Genomic DNA, 24,966 nt, shown 5'->3' with positions numbered 1-24,966 from the left:
GGGGATAAGAACAAGATGTATACAATGGAATATTACTCAGCCATTAGAAACGACAAATACCCACCATTTGCTTCGACGCGGATGGAACTGGAGGGTATTATGCTGAGTGAAATAAGTCAGTTGGAGAAGGACAAACATTATATGGTTTCATTCATTTGGGGAATATAAAAAGTAGTGAAAGGGAATAAAGGGGAAAGGAGAAAAAAAATGAGTGGTAAATATCAGAAAGGGAGACAGAACATGAGAGACTCTTAACTCTGGGAAACAAACTAGGGGTAGTGGAAGGGGAGGTGGGCGGGGGGTGGGGGTGACTGGGTGACGGGCACTGAGGGGGGCACTTGAGGGGATGAGCACTGGGTGTTATTCTATATGTTGGCAAATTGAACACCAATAAAAAATAAACTCATAAAAAAATCAAAAAAAATTTTTGACCAAATAATGAATGTTTAACAAATATTTACTGAGAATCTACTGTCTTCCTGGCACAACTGGCATTTGGAGATATGAATAACAACAGAGGCAACAGGTCTCTTACATAGAATTCACAATCTGGTGTATATATATGTTATGGTAGGGTAGGGAGACAATTAGGTAAATGCAAGAACAAGATGATTTCTGGTAGTGAATAAGTTCTATACAGAAAATAAAGTAGGAGTATGTAATAATAGGGTGTTGGAGGAAGGACCTTGATTTAGATGACTATTTGGGGAGGACCTCCCTGAGAAGGTGATCTGAGAGCCAAATGGCACAAAGGAGCCTACACAAGTGAACAATAGCTGGCAAAGTGCCCCAGACAGAGAGAAAATAAAATGCAACAACAGCTCTAGGACTAGTATAAGTTTTGTAGTTATACAAAAAACAGAAAGAAATCCAGTGTGGCTGGAACAAAGTGGGCAGGGGAAGCTCAGGAAAGGGATTGGAGAAGTGGGTAGCAGCTGGCTTATGTGGCTAATAGTGGAACCCATAAGGTGTTTGGATTTTGTTCTAAATTTTTTTTTTTTATTTATTATTTATGATAGTCACAGAGAGAGAGAGGCAGAGACACAGGCAGAGGGAGAAGCAGGCTCCATGCACCGGGAGCCCGACGTGGGATTCGATCCTGGATCTCCAGGATCGTGCCCTGGGCCAAAGGCAGGCGCCAAACCACTGCGCCACCCAGGGATCCCTGGATTTTGTTCTAAATGAAATGGGATGATTTTTGAAGCTGGGGCGTGTTATGGTGTGCCTTAAGGTTTTGTTTTGTTTTGTTTTACATTTAAAAAAAATTATATTCAATTTGACAACTTATAGTATAACAGGGCTTATCCCATCAATTGCCCTCCTTTGTGCCTATCACCTAGTTACCCCATCCCCCCATCTACCTCCCCTTCTGCAACCCTTTATTTGTTTCCCAGAGTTAGGAGTCTTCCATGATCTGTCTCCCTCGCTAATTTGTCCCACTCAGATCCCCTCCTTAAGCTTTAAAAATATTACTTCACTATTTGGAAAATGGGATTAGGAAGCTGTAGTAGACCAGATATGTAGTTGTTGAGATAAGTCAACAGTGCAATGATGGTGGCCTGGACTAAGTTGATAGCAATGAAATGGGCCAGGGGTAGAAGAATATGCATTTGGGATGTATCATACAATTAAATGTAAGAGTATAAAAATCATAAAATATTCTTGTCTATTTAGTCTATCCCTAGTCTCTGAAATACACTGCCTTAGCACACAGTGAACATTCAGAGTATTTGATGGATGAATCGAGTAAATGAATGGATCAAATGTCAAAGGGAAAGAGAGGAATCAGGATGAGTTCTAAGTTTTCCAGCACATTCAATCTCTTATATTACTAAATATAATTGCAACTCTTTAGGATTGGTATCATTTCCTGGGAAAAGGTTTGCTAGTAGAGATTTAATGCCATAATTAAATACATAACTCTAAATATGTACACTGTGGCTTTCCTATAAGGTAAAAAGAAGGATGTTATACAAATAATTATAGATCACACTAGACTATAATCATCGAGATAAGGAAAAGGGAGTGCCATCTTAAAAAGGTAAGAGCATTTATCTGCTCCAAACCTTTATTTTCTGCTTAGTGAACTTAAAATAGGTTAACTTCTTCCTTTGTCTTGCCTCACTCTCCCCCATACCTTCTCTCCTTTTGCATCTTCCATTTTTATATTTTGTGCTCATTTGTCTCCAAAATGGACCCACGTGGTAGATGGACTCAATAGTTTAGGACCCAAGGTCAACATATTTAACTAGAGTCCATTGGCTTTGAATCCTTGAATTTAGGCAATTTTCTAGCTATTTCCCCCTTTTTAGTTCCCATTCAACCTCTTGCGTATTTTGAAAAGAAAAAAATCCTTGCAAGGATTTTGAAAAGAAAAAAAAAATCCCAAGGAAATGCCTTTTTTTGTATGCATGCCAATGTTTTTTGTTTTCTTAGAATGTGAGCAAATGTAGAAATTTTATGTCTACGTTAAATATTTCACCTAATTGTGGGTGCTTATATGATTGGACAAATACATTTTTAAAACAAATAGAATATCTGTTTTTTAAAAAATTTTTATTTATTTATGATAGTCACACATAGAGAGAGAGAGAGAGAGAGAGAGAGGCAGAGACACAGGCAGAGGGAGAAGCAGGCTCCATGCACCGGGAGCCCAACATGGGATTCGATCCTGGGTCTCCAGGATCACGCCCTGGGCCAAAGGCAGGCGCTAAACCGCTGTGCCACCCAGGGTTCCCTAGAATATCTGTTTTAAGAATGTAGAGCTGCTTATCAGATACTTGGACCACAGACTCAGCCTAAGATTGCTTCTAAAAATCACTGCCATAAGATGTAATAATAATAATAAAGAACAACATTAAAGATTGCCCAATAGACCAGGTTTGTTCTTTTTTTTTTTTTTTTTTTTTGACCAGGTTTGTTCTTATCAATAAAAGCAATAATATGGTAGAAGAGTATTGAGTCACCTTACTTAACAGGAGCATCAAATACCCAGGAAAAGAAAAGTATATGACTCTGGTAGAGAATGTAAAGCTAAAATTAAAAAAGAGTGAGGGAAATCAAAATGAAACTACTCATCTTTCAGACTTAAAAGAGTACAAGTGAAAGTACTGGCTTTCTATTTAGATACTCTTTCTCAATCTGATTTCTCTATCATAGAATTTATTTTGCCTGCCTTCTTTTTTTGTTTGTTTTAATCATCTTTCAAATACTATTTTTCCAATGTTCTATTCTCCATTTCTAAGCTCTTCTATCTTTATTTTATGGGAGCCTAGCCTGCTGTGACCATGTCTCAGCTTCTGCTCCTGATTGGAACCAGATTATCCCCAGGTGCTCAGTTCAAATGCCCCAACAGAGAATCCGATCATCCAGCCTCTCTCCAAGGTTGCTGGCCAGCTTATTAATTTCCTGGTTTGGTACCCTATGGCCCTGTGAGAATAGAGTTTCTTAGTGTAAAACCTGGCCACCCCAGAAACGGAGGTTCTGGGTGGGGATTTTTCCCTTGGAAGACAGAATGGTGGGAGCAAGAATCCAAGCTTTGGTGTGTGGTCCAAGTGGCTATCATCTAACTAACTGTATGTTGCCTGATGTGAAATCTTTCTTCATTGGGCTTTATTCAAAAGACAGTTCATCAAATATATTTATAGTATAGAATAGTTTAAGGCTGAAGGTTTTGAGTCATCACTATGTCTGTCTCGTTGTGGCTTTGGTCGAAGTTTTTATGTGTTTCAACAGTCTCTCCCTTGTAATGAGGGCTAATAACACTTTTTTTCATAGAGTTGTTACAAAGATAATAAGGTCTATAGTGGTTAATATGAGACCTTCTACATGCTAAAAACTCAATACATAATGGCTGTTCTCCATCAATAGCAAGAGCAAGCAGTCTCTCTCTCTCTCTCTCTCTCAAAATTCTCCTATGGTAATGTTCTTGGTCAGTAGTATCCTTACTTTTAAAATGAATTATCCAGATTTATCTTAGTTACATAATTCAAAATTATCTGACAGTATGATTCTAAGTCTTTTGCTATCTTGGAGAGTTGTCAAGTCACTAATTAGAGAAAGCCTATAAAAGTTTTTGAATCTCTTGGCATCAGGTATTCTATTAAATAACATTTGCAAAGTATTAATGGCTACACATAACATTGAAATGACTATGTAGTTATCTTTTTGTGATAAGTGCCTTCCACGGTCTTGCTTTCTCACTTTGAACATTGCACCTAAAGCAGGGAATACTGCTTCCTACATAAACCTTTCCAAGTATTTCATGTTCAGGAGCTAACCTTCTCTTCCTTGGGTCATCATGTAGACTTTTTCAATTTCAAAACAGGCTTCCTTTCAAATTCTGATATGAAATATGGCATATGAATTTCCTTTGGCACTTCTGTTCTAAGTAGAAAATAAAAACCACATTCTAGAAAGCACAAGGAAACACCAAAAATAAGATAGTGGGGGAGGCAAAGTTGAAAATGCTGCATTTAAAGAGATAATCTGCATACAATGTTCTCGACAGCCAAATTCTGGGCCTACGGGAGCATGTCTGTCCTGTCAGAGGCAGACAATAGTGTAGGTTATGTGGGAGGATGGCAAGGGAACAGCACACTCATCTGGCATAATCTTGGAAAGAAGTGAACTTCTCTAACCATTAGTTAAAATGTTGTTTTGCCTCATTTGCTAAAGTCACCAAGAAAGATCCTATTTTAAAAAAAAATCCCATTTCTTTCTTAAGTCTAAATCTATATTACAGTGACCGAAATGTATTTATTTACTTTTTAAAAGATTTATTTATTTATTCAGAGAGAGAGAGAGAGAGAGAAAGAGAGAGAGAGGCAGAGACACAGGCAGAGAGAGAGGCAGGATCTATGCAGGGAGCCTGACGTGGGACTGGATCCCAGGTCTCCAGGATCAGGCCCTGGGCTGCAGGCGGCGCTAAACCGCTAAGCCACCGGGGCTGCTCCAGTGACCAAAATTTAGAGAAAGTTTGCTGTTTGGACCCCTGAGACATTCTGAGCTAGCCTAATAAGAGTCACAGAGAAAGTAGGTGCAGCTCTCTAGATGAGTCCCTACTTTTAAGTTGTTAACTCCAGTTCCTTTCTCTTCTCGTGGGTTGAAGCCGGTGTTACATGACAAATCTGTGACAGTCTGGCCTTACTACACAAAGCATGGTCCACAGGCCAGCAGTTCTGGCATCACCTGAGAGCCTGTTAATAATTGAGAAGCTCAGGGCCTTCCCAGACTGGCTGAGTCAGAGTCTGCATTTTAACAAGAGCCATGGGTGATTGTTCGCCTTTTAAAGTTTGAGAAGACTGGTCTAGAAACACATGGGCCTGCACAGTGTGGAATTGAGCTGTTCTTAATTCCATCACTGATTTACATGTTGGAAAGACCACTTACTGTTTTTCAAGAATCTCCTTTTTTTTTTTCTCCTCCACAAAATAAAAATAGTTTTGGCAAAGCCTTGGGAGCTAGATGAGATAGTCTGGAAAGTGCCTTATGTGGTGGAGGGAGTTAACGTCCTGTTATTTTATGCAAGAAGGCAGATACACTCTTGAGAGGAAGGCTAGCAGTTGCACTGGAAACCCTTGACTGTCAGATCATTTATTTCGCTGTAGAAGACAAGGGAGGTGGGAATGATGGACTTGGCTTCTCTTCCTAACATGAGACAGACCAGTGGTCTTTGCTGGCAGTCTTTTTCCTTGCTCCTTCTACAATCTGGTAAAATATGATAAATGATCTAGTGCTTCCTAGTATGAAATTATAATGTAGAACAATATTTACATAAAAATACAACAGGGAGATTTTAGAACACTACTTTATTCAGAAGCCTCATAAAGGCATGGGGTTAACATACCAGCACTGCCCTCTCTGGGGGGATTGGGAAGACTCTAACCTCTCTGGGGGGATTGGGAAGACCTGTGCTCTGGGGTCAGGTGTAAGTTGTATTTTGTTGTGTGCTTATACCCTTTGGGTCTTTTGTTGTCCTATGAATTCTGTTTATCATCTGCTCCCATTATTATTGAATGCTCATTTTATGGCCCTGTGAAGACCTAAGGACCAGCCCTTAGCAGCAGTAAAAACAATACCGAGCTCCTGGTTGGGTCATGGACATGGCTGGATCACAGGTATGTCCCCTGAGTATTTAGCGATATATTGCACATCTCTCAGATTATGACACAAAAAAGCCAATAGGGATTTTTTTCTGGACTCCTAACATCACCTTTTATTATTTTATCGTCCTTATGTTTGTGGGCAATTCTGGAATCCAGTTATTAGAGGTCAGACGTATCTATAGTCTTTCAGTTTCAGGTTCCCCCCAGGAAAGGTGGATGGCTAGAAGCAGGAGTACAGCAAGAACATTTACCTTTCAGGTTTTCCCCATTTCTCCCAACAGCTCTAACCTTATCTGAGCATACTTGCCCCTTCCTTTTATCACCAGTTTCTAGATGAATTCAAATAGAGAATTTTTTTAAATATTATTTGGTCCTATTTTAGGTGAATTCTGTATTAACTTCAGTAATCCCCAAAGGTCCACTTTACCTATGTGTTAATTTTAAAGTTTCACTGTTTCTTGAGAGACTAGAAGATAAAGTTGTACATGCAACATACACATGCACACACACTATACACACATACCCCATACTGTACACACACACACCCCACACTACACATATGCATACCATACATACTACATACACACAGACACCACACACAACACACACTGCACACACACACACAAATACCACACACGTACACCTGTATTCTCATGATTAATGCTCTCAAATTTAGGTCAGGGGAAGGAATGTGTATGGGGAAGAAAGATAATTTCTGATATTTTTTAACATAAAGATAACATATATCCATATAAATATTTTAAATAATAATAAATCTACCTAAAAGGCAGCCCTGTTTATTTTTCATTTAGGAAATGTACTTTATGCCACATTATTCCAAGATTCTAAAATTACTTTTATCTTTACTAATTTAATATCTTTTGAATTTGATATGTAGTCTTAATATGATCATTTTACTCTGACATAATTACAAACCAATGTATTGTCAAAGGTAATTTTATTATCACAATCTTTAATAGCACTACTGAGCTGCTTCATGAACACAGAAATTTAAAGAAATCATTTTATTATTTTCTTCATTACACACTTATTTGGTTCACTTTCTGAAGTTTACTTAAAAAATATGGTAGCATTGAAAGTTCTGTATTAAGACTATATTCAAAGTAGAATCTCACCTACCTTGCTGTAAAAGGAAAGGACATACAAAAATTATTGTGTCCCTGTATGTCTGAAATGTCCCAGGGTCCTCAATCCTAATGTCCCCTCTGAGAGTCAGATGTCTTTTCATTTAATTTTCTTAAGGCTTTCTGACATCTCCAGCCTAATCCAACACTGTTACCATCCTTAGTATTTTTACTGTGCAAGTATCATCAGTTATCACAACAATCTCATAAAAACCTACTTTCTTGTTGTTTTATTGAGAAGTATTCCACATGCCATAAAATCCACATATAAAAATGGTTCAATGTTTTTAAAGATATTTACAGAGTTGTACAACTATCTCTACAACTTAATTTGAGAACATCTTCAACACAACATATACAAAAAAAACCCTACGCCTTTAACTATCATCCCCTATTCCTGCTTACCCCTTCCCTAGCCCCAGGCAACCACTAAATCTACTGTCTGTCTTTGTGGATTTCCTGTCCTGACATTTCATGCAAATGGGCTCATGCAGTCTGTGTTTTTTGTGACTGACTTTTACATAGCAGAATGCTTTCAAGTTTCATCCATGTTGTTATGTATCAGTACTTCATTGCTTTTAATTACTGAATAATATTTCACTCTATGCATATACCATATTTTGTTAGCCATCCATCAGTTGATGAACATTTGAGCTATTCCCACCGTTCGTCTACTATGAATTGTACTGCTACGTATACTTAGGTACAAGTTTGTGCTAACATATGTTTTTAATTCTCTGGAGTATATACCTGGGAATGTAATTGCTGGGTCATATCATGACTTTGTGTTTGGCTTTTGAAGAATTGCCAAACTTTTCCTTAAAGTGGTGGCTCCATTTTACATTCTTACCAGCAATGTATAAGGGTTCCAGTTTCTCCATATCCTTTTCTACACTTATTGTCCGTCTTTGTAATTTTAGCCATCCTGGTGGGTGCAAAGTAGTATTTCATTGTGGTTTTGATTTGTATTTATCTAATGACTAATGATGTGATCATCTTTTCATGTGCTTATTTGAGAAAAACTCACTCTGTACACAGTCTGAGTCAAAAAGTCTAATTGTGTTCAAACTCAGTTTTGAAGATCTCCCCCTTTTGGAGTCTGCTTTGGTAGAAAGAAAAGGGGTTTACTGACCAATACTTTAAGTTGGTCACAAAGTTAGATCAACATCTTTGCCCTCTGTTTTCTGAAAAAATATTGAGAACACCCATGGTAGTTTTCTGGCAGTAGATGAGAGAAAATTACTGCTTAAATATTTCTAATTTCACAAGAGTAAACTGTAAAGTAAGTCAAGTTTGCTTGATTTTGAAGTTCTTACATTAATATCATATGCTTTTCTCTCGCCTTTGGAGAGGCCCCTTTTTGTAGTTCTTCCTAATGTCATACTTTTTAGATGGCCTTCTATCAAGCTTATTCTCAGGATAAGATGTGAAATACATAGACACTAAAAAGGACATGATGAAAAAAGAAATCTCATTGTGTATCTTTCTTAAAATTATTTTCAGAGAATAAAGGAATAAAGGACCAAAGTTCTTAGTGGGATATTAAAGCAGTATCAAAAGATGAAGATTTTTCTTTGGGTAATCTGTATCACTTGGGGTCCTCATTTGTACATGACTGAAAACTACCCTGAGAGTAGCTTAACAAAGGCTCCCATTAGTTGCAAGGGCTCCAAAAAAATCACCAAGATCCATGTTTTAGCTGTATCCTATATATTGATTACATTCTTAGTATTCTTAGGGTGATCCCTGCAGGCTTCTAGCTCACATCATCACATGTTTAGAAAAAAAAGAGAAATTGATCCCTTATACCCCAACCAAAGTCTCAGAACTGAGTCTTCCTAGCCCCAGGTGGCCTGACCTGAAGCACATGCTCATCCCTGAATCAATGACTATGGGCAGCATGAGGGAACTGCCATTAGCTTAGCCCAGTTCATGTGGGTCCCCCCTGGATCCTGTGTGGAGTCACTTCACGGGATGCATTTGGGCTGAAGCTAGCAAGTTGTAGTTAAGAAAGGGGGTGGGGAGTATGTGTAATGATCATTATCTGCTCAAAGCCACAGATCACAAGGGGATTTGTTCTCTCAAAGGGCAGTTCTAGGAAGAACATTAAAACTCTTCAGGGGGAAAAATACCCCCAAAACAAAACAAACAAACAAACAAACAAAAAAAAGAAAACAAACTAAAACTCACCAAGGACAATGGTTCTCAAGCTTTAGAGTATGTATTAGTTTGCAAGGGCTTGCTTGTTCCACCATTGTGTTTTGGAAGCAGATAACTTGTTTTGCAGGTTCACAGATGGAGAGGAATTTTGCCATAGTATGAATCATTCCCTGAGTCTCACCAATACCACATTTAGATGATGTTTGGATTAGATTTTGGACTTTGAATTGATGTTGGAATGGGTTAAGACTCTTGGAGATGATGGAATGGGGTGAATGCATTTTACATGTGAGAAGGACATGATTTTGGAGGAAGGGAGTTACATGGTGGGCTATTATGAGTTCAATTTTGTCCTTCCAAAATTCTCATGTTGAAATCCTAATTTAGAAATACCTTAGAATGTGACCTTATTAGAAATTAGGTTATTGCAGATGTAATTATTTAAGAGAGGTTGGGAGGGTGAGCCCCCAATCCAATACAACTGGCATCCTCATAAAAGAGGGATATTTAGACACAGAGACCTATACACAGGGAAAACACCCCATGATATTGGAGTTCTCCTGCCACAAGCCAAAGACCTATCAAAATCTAGGAGGAAGGTCTGAAAGAGATCCTTCCCTAGCACCTTCAAAGGGAATACGGCCCTGTCCTAACAAAGTACCATAAACGAGTGGCTTGAACAACAAAAATTTATTGTCTCACAGTCCTGAAAGTTAGAAGTGTGAGATCAAGGTGTCAGCAGAGCAGCTGTGTTAGGCCTTGTGTTAGGACCACAGCATCTAATGTTCTCAACTTGATTTTAACTGGGTTTATTGTTATTGCTTTTTTTTTTTTTATTTTAATAGAAGAAACAAAATTGTCTGAGGATGATGAAATGGAGAAACTCTACAAATCGTTAGAACAAGCTAGTCTTTCTCCTCTTGGGGACCGTCGGCCTTCAACCAAAAAGGAGTTGAGAAAGTCCTTTGTTAAGCGATGTAAGAATCCATCCATAAATGAGAAACTTCACAAAATCCGAACCTTGAATAGCACATTGAAGGTAAAAAATTTCAGATTGTGGATGAATTCTGTGGATGTGGGGCATGGCATGGCTGGTTCTGCAGAGAGATTCATGCTCACTAGTGTGTTTGTATGGGTGGAGAGGAGGGCAGTGAGAACAAGTATAATCGTCTGTAGGGTCAAATGACCTTTGGCATCCTTGAAGCACTAGAACATTCACACAATAGCACTCAGTGCACTTTCCTAAAATAGGGCTTTGACCTTTACATTCACTTTGGTATAAAAGTTCAAATCCCTTACCTTGCACAATAAATGTTAATGAGGGCTTAAGATAGTGAGAGTGAGATATTCTTGTGAGAATAAGCAGTGATATGAAATAAGATCTTGGAATTTCACTTGACTCATTAAAGAGTACCATTCTTCTCCAACTACATCCAGAAGAAAATCTCTAGATTTCAGATAGATCCAAGACTTCGTGATTGTCAGCCCAAGGCTCTGGAGTGAGAAAACGCCATGAGAGATGGGGAATGGGAAATGTATACTAGATTGTAATGAGCCAGCAGATGTTTTCACAATGGGAATGGGGGACACACAGTACACAACATACTGAGGCTATTTTCAGGGCTTCCTGAACAAAAGTGGTTCTTCATAACAAAAGCATATTGCTTTCACATGTAAATTATAGCATAAACAGGAGGAGGCTGAGAAACTTTGCAAAATAGTTCCACATTAGCAGAAGATTTATAGATTCTGAAAAGCCTTGATAGATTCTGCAATTTAATTTTGGCTTGTACATGTCCTTTTGCATCAAGAATTTGAGTCTCTTTCCAGGAAGAAATACCAGCAATCAAAGAACAAGGCTACAAAGAAATGGCTGAATGAGTCTTAGTCAGATATCCCTGTTAGTAGAATAGCTAGGCACCCCAAAAGGCTGCAAAAAAATGAGGCTGAAAAGAGAAGACAGAGGAATATTTTAATTATACAAAGAAAACCCAAATGCAGAGAAATTTGCCAACATTTAATGATGAAAGACATTAGTAAACTCTTTTCAAAGCCAAATATGTTATATTTTATGGTATGCATGAAGTTGATAAATATATTTGATCATTCAATGTAATATGCCATACATAACATGTTGAGATTTACTATTTTAGCTATAATAACTGATGTGAGTGAATACATTTTTCTTTTTTTTTTTTAAGACTTTAATTATTTGAGAGAGAGAGAGAGAACAGAGGGAGAGGGAAAGGGTAAAGGAGACTCTCTGCTGAGCAGGGAGCTCAATGTGGGGCTTGATCCCAGGACCTGAGCCAAATGCAGATGCTTAACTGACTCAGCCAACCAGGAACTCCTATGTTTTTCATTAGACAAATATTTCCTGAATCTTTCTAAGTCCCAGACTCTATTCTTGGTCTCCAGGAGCATTGAATGCACACCACCAGACAGTGCAAACAGAGAGGAAAACAGAATGCAATGTGTTGAATGGTGTAGCTGATAGAAGCTTGAGTGCTTTGGTGGAGGGAGGAAGAAGGTGGAGGGACGTGGCTGCCTATCTGAGGCCATTCGGGACAAAGTCATGGAGGGGCTGACAACTGGCCCATAAGTAAGAGGTAAAGAATATCAGGGTGAGAAGTAAGGACTTTCATGGAGGAGGAACTGGCCTAGACAAATTGTATGTCAGTGGAGGATACATTGCAGCCCATGTTGGGAGAAACAAGGAACAGGCTAAAGAAAGGTTGGACAGTTCAGGCCATTTCTAGAAGGAGAAAGACTGGGTTTAGCTTTCCATAGAACAGCAGCTCAGGACTCTAGACTGTCATGGGACTGTGCTCTGACCTGGTCACTGGGAGGCCAGGTTTGTACAGAGAATTCAAAGGTTTTACTAGCCGTCCGTACACTTCTCTGTGACCCTCCTGCTCTCCATGCACTGTGGCCATGGCATTTATGAAGTTAGCAGCTTTTTGCTTTTCTCCCAGTGTTTTAATTATCTCTTGTGAGATAACAAAATAGCCCCAAAGTTAGCCACTACAAACAATGAATACTTGTTAGTTCATAGTTTCCTTGGGTCAGGAATCTTGGTATTGGCTTGGCTGGATGCTTCTCCTCCAGGTCTCCTACAGGCTGCAATCCCAGCATCAGTGGGGGCTGCATGCATTTCTCCACTGGGGAAGGAGTGCCTCCAAGCTCTGTCACATGCTGGTTGGCAGGATTTGGTTCCTTGCAGGTTGTTGGACCGAAGTCCCACTTGTTTATCCAGTTCCTTGTCCTGTGAACATATGGTAGCTTTCCCAATGGAAGTTGGCTTTCCTTAGAGTGAGGAAGACAGCAACAGTAAATGAACAAGATGGATCAGACCTGTTTCAGCAGCAACACCACATCACAATTATGGCATTCTATGCATTAGGAGCAAGACATAGGGTCAGCCTATGTTGAAGGAAGGAAATTACATAAGGGCAAGAATGCCAGGGAGCAAGAAGCATTGGAGGCCATCCACCACACCCTTCTGAAGATCTGCAGTCTTTGCATTCCTAGAAAAAGCCCTTTTCACAGATCTCTTAGATGTCACCAAAGTGTAATCCTGGGACTGGTGAAACATAGTCCATGTTATGGAATCCATGAGATAGAAAGACATGCTGATATGGAAATTGCCTTGTTGGGGGGAAAAAAAAAGCACATCAGCCTGGAGAAAGATAATTTGGTTTGTGTAGGTTTATTCAAAGGCTATGAAAATTATTTTAACTATCTTTAATTGAATTGAATTGAATCATAATTATCTTTAAAATTCAGAGCAGTCAGGATAGTGGTTGCCTTTGAGGAGAAGGGAAGAAATTCCTCGGAGGGGGCCACAGTACAGTTTCTGAGGTGCTGGATAAGGGTTCCCTCTAACCTCAGTGGTGATTACACAGATATGTCCATTTTGTTGTAATTCATCAAGCACAAACCTTTTTATTTTATTATTTTATCTTTTTAGATTTTATTTATTTGTTCATGAGAGACACAGAGAAAGAGGCAAAGACATAGACAGAGGGAGAAGCAGATTCTCTGCAGGAAGCCTGATGCGGGACTCAATCCCAAGACCCCAGGATCACAACTTAAGCCGAAGGCAGATGCTCACCCACTGAACCACCTAGGTGCCCCAAGCAAAAACATTTTTATATGTGCATTTTTGTCTATATTTATTACATTGTGATATAAATGTTTATCTAAATAATACTTCAAAACTGCCATGTGAACAAGCAAAGACAACATAGTTTCATGCAGAAACAAGGAAACTTTTAACAATAATGTTTATATTAGTGATAGGCACATTTCATAAATAAAGAAAAATCCCTACATTGGGATTGTATTGGAACAAATTCTCTTTATGGAAATTCTTCTAGGAAGTTGAGCCGAATCATCATGTCATACCGTAAATGTAGATCTTTAGGAATTTCTGATAATTCAACATCCATGGACTCTTGACTAAGCCTGTCTTTATTTTAAAATGAGTAATTAATAGATACAACTTAAACTTGCTCTCAGGGTTATTCTGGTCTATGTCAAAAGAGGAATGAACCCTGCTTTCCCCAACTTCTCTGGTAGAACACATTTCCGATGCTTAGGTCTTAAGTCATCATATACTGACTATTTGGAGTCAAAAAGGAAAGTAGAGCATTGTCTCTTTGATGGTATTTTCTAGAGGCCCTGCCAAACCTTGCCTGCCTGCCAGAAGGCAAGAAGGATATCATAAATGTAGTTCAAAGCATCCAGTGGGCCTCCTGCACTGCAGGAGAGAAGCAGAACCGGTGTGCCATGCCGTTGACTGGGGTGCTGTGCTGAGAAGCACTGCAGAGCCTTCTGTCATTTCATTAATTTCCTTCCTCTCTATTCGTGTGTGTAGTTACTTCTTTTGTCCATAAAGGAACTTTAACACAGGGCAGCCTGGGTGGCTCAGCAGTTTAGCGCTGCCTTCAGCCCAGGGCCTGATCCTGGAGACCTGGGATCGAGTCCCACATCAGGCTCCCTGCATGGAGCCTGCTTCTCCCTCTGCCTGTGTCTCTGCCTCTCTCTCTCTTTCTTTCTTTCTCTCTCATGAATAAATAAATAAAATCTTAAAAAAAAAAAAGAATTTAACACAGACTTGAGCTAAATAATAAGGAACTTGAATTGTTTAGAGCTGAAAACCGTATGAGAAGTGTTAGCCCAAAGTTGAAAAGACCTTTCCTAAAACCTTTGATCAGATTTAGAGGAGTGGTTAATTCACTTTTCCTTAAGAAAATCAGTTCTTTAAATTATGTTTATCTGCAAAGATCTTATTTAGCTCTTTCAATAAAATATTAGGCTCTCTCTCTGAAGCAGATGTCAAAACTTTTTTTGTGTAGAAGAAATTATAATTTTTAATAATTTTTATTAGGTTTTTAATTTTCATCCCAATATAGTTTACATACAGTATTGTATTAGTTTCAGGTGTGAAATATAGTGACTCAACACTCCCATACATTACTCAGTGCTCATCATGGTGTGTTCTTTATTCCCAACAACTATTTCACCCTACCTGTCAAAATTTCTTAAGAGCAAAGTAAAACTCCTTACACAACTTCACATAAATAGCATTATGGTGATATCAAAGGATGGAAGCTTGTTTTGGGGGGAAAAGGTTGTTATTTGAATGTAGATGTTGAGAACTCAGAGGAAGGAAAGAAAATTCTCTTGGCCTTGCTTGATTTTCTACCAGCAATCTTTTCTAGTTACCCACTTATTTAACCTCTGCTTTTGCCTTTTGGTCAGCCTGCTTGTTATTACTCTTTGGTTATTTTCTCACTACACAATTTTTCTTTCCTTCCTGGAGTCTAAATATATATTTTAACCTCCATCTATTATCACATTCTTGCTCTCTTGATTCAGAATTGTAAATCTTATCACTCAAACTATTATATATGTAGTAAAAAAAAAGTAGAAAAAAAGAAAAGAAAATGTAATAAATGCTTCATGTAAAACAGAAGTTAAAGCTAATTGTAAAGCACAAATAATACATTTTTTTGTGCCAATGTTTAGGATCATCTAAGACCAGATCCCTTATTTGGATAGAATAAATGCTATCAATGCTAGAATCCTAAAATTATATGCAAATATATAGATAGAGATTTATATCTCTATATCATAAAACAAATATATATAATAATATGTATATAAAACATATTGTAAACTTTTTACATATTGTAAAACCTGTTGTAAATACATATATATATAAACCTTTTTTGTTGTTATTTATGGCAAGGATTTCCTTGGGCTCTAAATAGGGTTCATGATATAAAAGAGATTTCAAAACAAATGGATAATTATTCACTCACATTTTATTTCAAACATTCATTTTTTTTTCCCAACAAGTATTTAGTGAATGTCTAGCATGCGTGAATCATTCTTTTATAGCCTTTGATGATACAGGAGTGGTCATATCAGACAAAAATGCCTGTCCTTAAGAAGCTTACATTTAGGTACAAGAAGAAATTAATTAAGTAAATAAATTTTATAGTATGCTGAGTGATGAGAATAGAATGAGGATGAGGAATGCTGATGGATTGATTTTTAACTAAGATAGGTATGAAAAGCCTCTTTGAAAGGTAGAGTGTGAGTAATGTCTGAAAAAGGAAAGGGAGTGAGTCTTGAGCTTATGCAAGGCAGAGTATTATAGGAAGAAAGGAGAAAAATGTAAGTGCCTTGGGGTGGGAATATGCCTAGTAGGCTTAAGAAAGGGCAAAGAGGTCATGTGGCTGGAGGGTTGTAGGAGGAAGGGGCATGAAGAGAACAGCAGTGGGTCAGAAAGGTAATGAGAGATTATAACATATAGTGCTTTATTGCCATTGATAATACTTTAGCTTCTACTCAGTGAAATAGGAAGCCTTTGGAAGGTCCTGAACTGAAGTGTGCCATAGTTTGACATATGTTGAAGGTAGAACTTGGGATTTGCTGGTGGATTGGCAGTGAGAGCAGGAATCAAGGATGACTGCAGTGTTTGGCCTGAGCCACTGTAAAGCTGGAGTTGCTATTAGGTGTTTTGCAAAAGGCCATGATAGGAACAGGTTTCAGTGTGTATTGGAAGTTGGGGTGGGTCGGGCATGTAGAGAATAATAGGAGCTTAGTTTTGAAGTATTTATTTATTTGTTTGTTTGTTTGTTTGTTTGAAAGAGTAGGTGTGCACTTGGAGGGAAGAGCAGACAGGGAGGGAGAGATAGAATCTGGAGCAGACCCTGTGGGGAGCATGGGGCCCTATGAGGGGTTCAATCCCATGACCCTGAGATCATGACCTGAGCCAAACCAAGGATCACTTGCTTGACCAACTGAGCCGCCCAGGTACCCCAATAGGAGCTTAGTTTTGGACATGTTATATTTGAGATGCCTAATAAGTGTCTAGGTAAAGCTGCTGAAGAGGAAGTTTAGACAAACAAGTATGAAGTTCAGGGAAGAGATAAGGCTTGCAAGATAAATTTGTGGCCCTTAGTATATAGGGAGAAGGGGAGACATGAGATCATAAGAGATGGCAAGAACATGGATATACGTAGAAGAAAGAATAAGCTAAACGGGGAGTTCTGGAGCTTTCCAATGTTAAGACTGAGGCCAGAATGAGGAGTCATCAATGGAGATTAAGAATAAGTGGTCATTTTAGGATGAGAAAAATCAAGAAAATATGTCACAAAAATGACGTGATGAAAGTGTTCAAGAAGAGGTTGTCAACAGTTTTAGATGCTGTTGATAAACAAGTTGAAGATAAATAGTTCTTGGATTTAGCAACATGAAGGTCATTGGCCTTAACCAGAACAGTTTTGGTTAAATCCCAATGGGAATGGGTCTGTGAGAGAATGGGCATGGGCAGGGGAGACATTGGAGACAAGGAGAAAAGTGAAGCATTTGCTGGAACAGAGATATGGGGTTAAGAGAGGGCTTAGAAGATGGGAGAGGTGACAGCATGCATAATGATTAAGTGGAGATGGGAAATTAATGAGTCACAAAAAAGGGGAGAATTGTGGGAGTGAATTTCTTGAGTATGAGAGAGTTGGGTGATATTGCACAAGTGGAGAGAAATTCGCCTTTGCTGGGAGCACAGATATTTCATCCAAAAGAACAGGAAGGAAGTCTGGGTTATACCTGTATTGATGTAGGTAGTGGGCAGTAGGAATTTGAGAGAAATGTTCTCATTTTTTCCATTTCCTCAAAAAACAAAAATAGAGAACAAGGTCATGAACTTTACTTTTTTATTTTTAATGTTTTTTTTTAAAAGATTTTATTTATTTATTCATGAGAGACACAGAGGGAGAGAGGCAGAGATGGAGGCAGAGGGAGAAGCAGGTTCACTGTGGGAGCCCTACAAGGAACTCGATCCCAGGACCCCGGACTCATGCCCTGAGCCAAAGACAGACGCTCAACCACTGAGCCACCCAGGTGCCCCAGGGTCATGAACTTTAAGGGAGGATGGGGGAGGAGGTTGAGTAGGGATGAAAAGTGTTGAAATAGTAATTTGGGAGATTGGGAGAGAAAAGGGGTGGGAAAATATGAGTACTGGGTAGTAGTAAAAGCCACTCAATGGCTGTGGTCATGAATTTGAACTGCAACCAGTGAGCCTGGTTGTGAATTTTTAGCTATACACATGCTGGCCTGGGGATAGACAGAAAGACTGGTTCAATAACAAACATGTATTGAATGTCTCCCTGGCCCTCAGCAGTGTGTTAGGAGCAAGGAATACAGGGATGAATAAAATGCTTTCTGTCACCTTCCTTAAGAAGCTTTAGAATAGGTGGCATGCAGATCCAGGAACATCTAAGGACAACATGGTAAGTTCTAAGGATTGGAAGGCACGAGAGCATAAAAAAAAGCCTTTCAGTTCAATTTAGGGGTTCAGACAACGTTTTCTAGAGAATATGATGCCTGAAGTGAGTATAGATTTATAAGTTGTGGTAAAATCTGGTACAAAAAGATTGGCAAGTGTTCCATGTGAAAGCAACTCAAGGAAGTAGAGTTTACCAGAAGAAAGATGAAGAAGGTCCTCCATGTGGCACAGTATCATGGAATGTGAACTGATTCTGTGTGGGGAAAATGCACACCAACACTGTTTGAACAGGAAGTAAGGAGGAAGTTAAGTTAGAAAATGGAGCACAAATCTGGAGAACCTCTGATGTGAAGGGGAGCCATTATGAGGACTTAGCCTTTTAGGTGGATGCCCTGCATTGCTGTGCAGAGGGGGGTTTAAAGTGAGGATTGGAGCAGCGACATATCAAATGTGATGAACTGCATTTTGTAGCCAAAGTTAGGATTATGGTCAGAGGGACAAGAGTAGATTTGAGATAAAGTTATCAGGACTGGATGATTTTGGATTGTGGAGGCTCTTACATCTCATTTTTTAGCCCATTCTTTGATTATAGAACATTCCCTTAACCTGAGCCAGACGTTTCAGAAATGTTTGTTATTGGTTACAGAGGAGGTGGGGTAAAATAATATGAATAGATTTGTTTGCTCTATTAGTGTCATTGGAACACATACTGTTTTGATGGAAGGGTAGTAGTCTTTGAATAAAAAGATAGCCTATATATTAATTTGGTATATGTTAATTAAATACATGTGTGTGAGTTATTAAAAAATCAAGATAATTTAATAAAAATAGAGACATATGTTGGATTATCTGATGTCTTAGGGAAAGTACTGTGTCCCAATTTTACTCATAGTGAAGTTTGGGTGGTCAATGACATGATACAATTATAAGCTTTAGATGGAATGATGCTCACTTGGAGATAGAAATATTACTGAGGTATGGAATGAGAATTGATCTGGAAAAAGCCACATGGGAGATCCTGGCTAGATGTCTAGTTCTTCCAATAGCCTTTGGGTAGGATACTTAACTTCTTTTTGGCAAATATATACAAATGGATGTCCTGCCATATCTCTTAGGCTTGCTTAGGGATTAGAATAGTAATGTGTAAAAACACTTTGATAATGTTATGATGAATGTATATGTGTATTTGAAAAGGGCTGAAGAGGATTTATTGAAATTAAGATACTCACTGCATCTTATTGACCCCCCCCCCCCCCTTATCTTCTACTTGGGCAGTGTAAAGAACATGACCTGGCCATGATTAACCAGTTGCTGGATGATCCGAAGCTGACTGCCAGAAAATACAGGGAGTGGAAGGTGATGAACACCCTGCTGATCCAGGATATCTATCAGCAGCAGCGAGCCCCCATGTCTGCCCATGAAGGCACCCCCGAGGGACTTGAGAAACCACCTTCCTCTGCCTGTGTTGAAAATTCTATTTGAGAACAAGCCAGCATTTTCTTCCCTTATATTACCCCAAGCAACTTTTGGAGATGTTATAAGAGCTTTCCTTAAAAGGAAAACTGAAACCAGTTATTCAAGCATTGGCTCCTTCTCTAAAGATGTGACTAAAGTGAGGACCCACTCTGACAGCAACAGGACTCTTCATTCTGGTTGTAGTGCTTACACTGAGACTGGAGGGATTGAGTCCAGTTGAACAAACATCGTGTTTCTACTCGGAGCTCATGGTTATGCTGGGCTCTAAGTGAGATGTGAGAAGTGTAGGTTCCTTGCTCTAAAGAGAATCACAGTGTTCTATGGACAAAGATCATGTTTTACCAGGGATAATTATTCAGAGAAATGTTCTCTTTTCCAAAAGAAGAATCTACAGATTCCACCAGGTTGGGTAGTTGAATTCTTCAAATCATTTCTTTGAGTGGAGGAATGTGTTTTACAGCAGAAACTGGAAGGGAACAAATGTGGTATTACAGAACCAAAATCTCTCACCTTTGGTCTGGAATGGTGGTGCCTTTTCCATGAGCTGAGAAATACTTCACAGTGATTGGTGTGTGGGATAGCCCAAGGAGGTGGCATGTTCTGTTAAACACTCCCTCAAAAAACGGCTTGATGTTTCCACACTTTACCCAGGTGTGGGGTGGAGGTGGGGGTGGGGTTGGGGTTGGGAGTAAGCGATCTGATTAGTTTCCTTTCCACAGAACAGCTAAAGAGATCTATGTCATCACACTTAGAGACCTCTACTCCCTCCTAGCTTCTCTAAGCCATTGCAGGAGATAGAAGTAAGTCCAGCAAGGAATGTTTCTTGCTTTTGTCTCTGGGTGTGATGCCAATACACAGTGTCAATTTATATTGTTTCCCCAAGATCAAGATGGACAAGATAATTCTGGTGTCTGAATGGGTTTGATTGATATCTTTACTCCAAAAAACCCCACAAAAGCAACAAGAGACTTACAATATGATTGTTTTATTTTTGTATATTTACGTGTCACTTTGTGTCCTATGTGAATAGCTATCTATAATATGTTTGTTATTTAAGTATATTTATAGAAGGTCAAATTACTAGTGTTTTAAAAGATGGTAAAGTAATTATATGTTTTGCTCAATATATATTCTCCAAGTATATACTTTTTTGCTTGAGAAAATAGGAATACTGTTGATTCAGTGGAGCTTTTATGCTGCACTATGATGTATGAGGAATGCTCAGGATAACTTGTGGGATAAATGTGGAGGCATGTATTAATAATGGTTCAATTTCTAGCTTCTCTTTCCCTCTCGCTCCCTCTCTTTCTCAACCCAGAGTGCTTAGAGTTGTGTCACTCGCTTAACCAGAAAAGGACTTTCACCTTAGGTTATTTTTTCAAGTAAATAAACTTTTTAAGCCTTATGGCATTTATGCCCACAAACCCTAAACCAAATGAAACACAGTGAAGATAGTCTTTTATCTGGGGTCTGATAGAAATTTTGGGGTCTGCTGTTAATAGAGAAGTAGTTATGAAGTAATATGAAGTTATTAGAGAAGTAATATCTTCCCTTATTAATCACCACAAATATTTTTCATCCTACGAATAACCACAACCCACCAAAAACCCATTTTGCCCTTACCCCTAGCAAATTGTCAGCCAAAAACGCACACGGGGTATGTTTCAGAGAGTGAACCTGTGGCTTGACATTCAAATGGAAATAACCCTCTGAATTTTATCTGCAAACCAAATGGAAAGAGTCCTTGAATGTTTCCCCAAGTTTTACTCAGAAGTGTTAATACTTTGTAAACAAAAACAACCTCAGTATTAAGAAAGAAGAAAGAAAAACCGCAGGAAACAAGTTAGAGTTCTAGAAGCTTCTGTAAAATAAGAGGGCGTGGGACACCTGGGTGGCTCAGTGGTTGAGCATCTGCCTTGGGCTCATGTGGTGCTCTCGGGTCCTGGTATTGAGCTCCACATGGGGCTCTCTAAGGAGCCTGCCTCTCCCTCTGCTTATGTCTCTGCTTCTCTCTCTCTGTGTCTCTCATGAATAAATAAATAAAATCTTAAAAAATAAATAAAATAAGAGAACATGTCAGGCAGTATGGCCCAGCAGACATTTAGGAGTGCCTGCCCCACATAGAATGGCTTCCCAGACTCAGGGGCCTGGCTTATGGTGAATTTACTGTTGGCAACGGTGACCATGGGAGTCCTCAGATAGGATCTTGAAGCTTCTGCTTTGAGCAGCCAGTGCTTTAATCTCTTCACAATGTAAACAAAATTCGAGGGAATGAGAAGTATGAGTGGAGGAGATAATTGTATGGCAAAGTTTTCTTTCACCTTCTTTTCCCTTTGCTTGAGATACCAATCTAGAAACTCCGAAACCATTTTTTTTAAATTGAAGTGCTCCAGAAGCTTTTGGCCAGGGCTCGAGAATACACTTCCATGCTTTGCTTTGGCTTCTCATTAATGCACACTTAACTGGCCACTTAGTGTAAATTCCTTTAGGAGCACTCAAACTTAAAGGCAGATTAGGTCCAAGAGATTATGGAATCAAACCTTTCAGTTATTTGTCAAGGTCTAGTCAATCCAGAAGCTTTGGCTTTGTTAAAGCACTTACTCTGCAGAAGCTCCCCCAGTGAAAGACCAAACTGCCCAATCTTGCACCCACTCTTCTAGACCAAGCTTGCCTGCCTATTGGTGTCAAGACCTTTCTGTAAATGCTTTCCATTCTGCATTACTTTGTGTTAGGAAGTAGGGGGCTGCCTCTGTGAGGCAGCTTCAGCTGTGGCCACTGAGAGGAATTGGGGTTGGGAGGGGCAGTAGGAAGTGACAGAGTGGGTGACACTTTCCATGATACTCAATTTAGGAATAACCCTGCCATTTTTCTGGTTCAAAGGATATTGGGAAAACTAGATTACTTCCATTTTATTCTTGGGAATTGGGTCATCTCTGAAATGGATTTTGGGTACTTTCATGCGGTCTAAAGGGTGACTCTGTTACCCACTCCTGTAGACATAGTGTCTGAGGGCTGGGGAATGACCCAGAACCATGGCTGCTCAGGAAGCAGATAATCTGAGCATAATCAGATCCAACCCTGGGGCACCTGCTGTGGATTAGGATCTGGATGGGACTCCTCTTTGAGTTTGTAAGGAAGACTACTTATCTCTGTTGTTAGCCTGCAGACCCAGACTAGTGCCCGATAGGATACCTCCATGGCTGGTTCATTGCAGCATACACTGAATTGAATGGTCCCACATTTGATGGGCATATACTGCTTTTAATAATTCTTAGTTCTAATCTCTGTGTAGCATCAAAGATCTAGGAAGAATCATAAAGCATACTACTTCAAAGACTCCAGGAAGCCTAAGAAAGATTGTGTGTGGAGTCAGATTTCAATGTGAAACCCAAGCCTTATATTTATGTAGCACTTTGTAGTTTGCAAATCTGTGTGTTCAGGCTTCTCTCCTTCCCTCTTAGTGGTCTTTGCAGGGATGATTGTGGACTATCATTCCTCTTTTCTCACCAGGGAGGAAATAAGCTCCTCCCACTCCTCTCTCCCTTTACCTTGCCCAGTCACTGTGGGGTCCCAGCCCTGTGACGTTTGGTATGTGTGCATTGCGCTAAACATATCCACGGCCATGGTGGCTTTTGTGAAGTCATCCACTGGAAACCTGTGGGACCATTCAATTCCTCTTTTTCTCAGGGCTGAAGGGTGACTGTCCCTCCTGCAGCCACTGGCTGCTGAGCTGACTGGATCGACATGTGACCTAGTCACTCTGCTTCCTTTCCTTTCTTCTGGAAATTTCACTGCTTCTTAGAGATCCTTGGATGGAAGAAGTAGTTAGAAGAAATGGAATTCACTTGTTTTCTTTTAAAAGCATGTCGGGAGATGTCAGAGACAGAGCCTAGTGACCAGGCGTTAGTCCCTCCACCTTCCTCTCCCAATTTCTTCTCCTGTAATTATGGTAGCTTCCTCAGATAGACTTGAAGTGACAAACAATATCATAGAACTGAGAGATCAAAAGAAAATATGCTTTAAGTCTCTTAAGGAGAGGTACCAGACAAATCCCAGCTATATTTAAGTACATGGGCACACACCCCTTTTAAAATAGTCTCCTTGAAAGGTAGTATTTTGATATTTAGCCACACAGAATGTTTAAGTGAGTAATATAAGTACAGAGGATACCTTTCCAATAATATAATAAAAATATATAATAAAATAACCAATAACTTCTGTTTAGTTTTAGAATATATCTCTTCTTCAGTCTAATAAAATAGGGTATTTGAGATTTCCCATTTTATTTTCCTTCCAATTTTGTGTGTACTTATCTCACAAGAGAAATCGAGTCCTAGAAATGTCAGGTGACAGTCCTAGAAATGTCAGGGTTTTGTAATTTGTAATTAAGAAGGAAAGCCCCTGAAACTAGATCTTAACAGTCCATAGGGAATGGATTAAGGAGGAGGAATAATTCTTACCTTCCCTGAAAGCCGCACCTCTCTGTGAACAAGATACCGAACAGCTCCACATTTTTCTATGTTGTGAGACAGGAAGCAATTTCCTTGCTTCCTCTGCACATTTTTACTCTTCCCCGTACTACCACAGACCACGGAAAACATTAAACATGATTCTACATTCAGAAAAGTCCTTCCAGATCTCTTCCCGTGAGATCTCACTGTTCTATACCAATATTTCTTTATATTGAGTCCAAAGGGGAGGAAGCATGCTCCATAGAGACATTTAGCATCCTGAAATAAACACCAGGATCTGTAATCACCATAGAATTTAATGTCCTTGCATGATGGGGATATGACATTTAGCACTGCATGGTGTTTGGGGCAAGATGACAATGTGGGAGTGATATCTTCAATTTCCTTGTGCTTTCATTCTCTGTCACCTGTCCTCTTTGAACTGAAAAAAAGAGGCATGGCTCATTTCTTCTGCTTTATGTTTTTTGAGATTGCCTTGTAAGATACAAATAAAAACAAGAGAAAACATATCTAGTAAAATGATATGGAAAAAAATGGAAATCTATTCCTGGTGTTCGTTTTCTGCCCTGCACAGTGTTGCTTTCTTCAAGAACAAACTCCCTGGGAAGAATTTGCTGGCTGGGCTTTTAGCTTCTACAAAGGTTGCAGTGCTCTCTGGTGGCCATCATAAGAATAGCTGATCTAGACTTGATGTTTTTGTTTTTAAATACAGCATTTAATTATGTTGGGAAATCTATTTCAATAATAACTGATGGGCTCTTCTTCGGTGGTCCTCACCTTACAGACTTTTTAGTAAAAAGATATAT

At 39.2% G+C, this 24,966-nt stretch overlaps 1 protein-coding gene across 1 annotated transcript in view; it reads left to right on the top strand.

The window, feature by feature from the left end:
- Nucleotides 1-24,700, top strand: part of IPCEF1 (interaction protein for cytohesin exchange factors 1) — a 106,969-nt gene extending 82,269 nt beyond the window's left edge. The window contains exons 10-11 of the mRNA XM_072828492.1: nucleotides 10,258-10,451; nucleotides 19,488-24,700. Of these exons, the coding sequence (XP_072684593.1) occupies nucleotides 10,258-10,451; nucleotides 19,488-19,694 (401 nt within the window). The 3' untranslated portion in view covers nucleotides 19,695-24,700. The remainder of the gene's footprint in view (nucleotides 1-10,257; nucleotides 10,452-19,487) is intronic.
- The last annotated feature ends 266 nt before the right edge of the window (nucleotides 24,701-24,966 follow it).

The sequence above is a fragment of the Canis lupus genome, chromosome 1, assembly GCF_048164855.1.
Source record: "Canis lupus baileyi chromosome 1, mCanLup2.hap1, whole genome shotgun sequence".
In the NCBI taxonomy this organism is placed as follows: Eukaryota; Metazoa; Chordata; class Mammalia; order Carnivora; family Canidae; genus Canis; species Canis lupus.
This window is presented reverse-complemented; position numbering and strand designations above follow the sequence as displayed.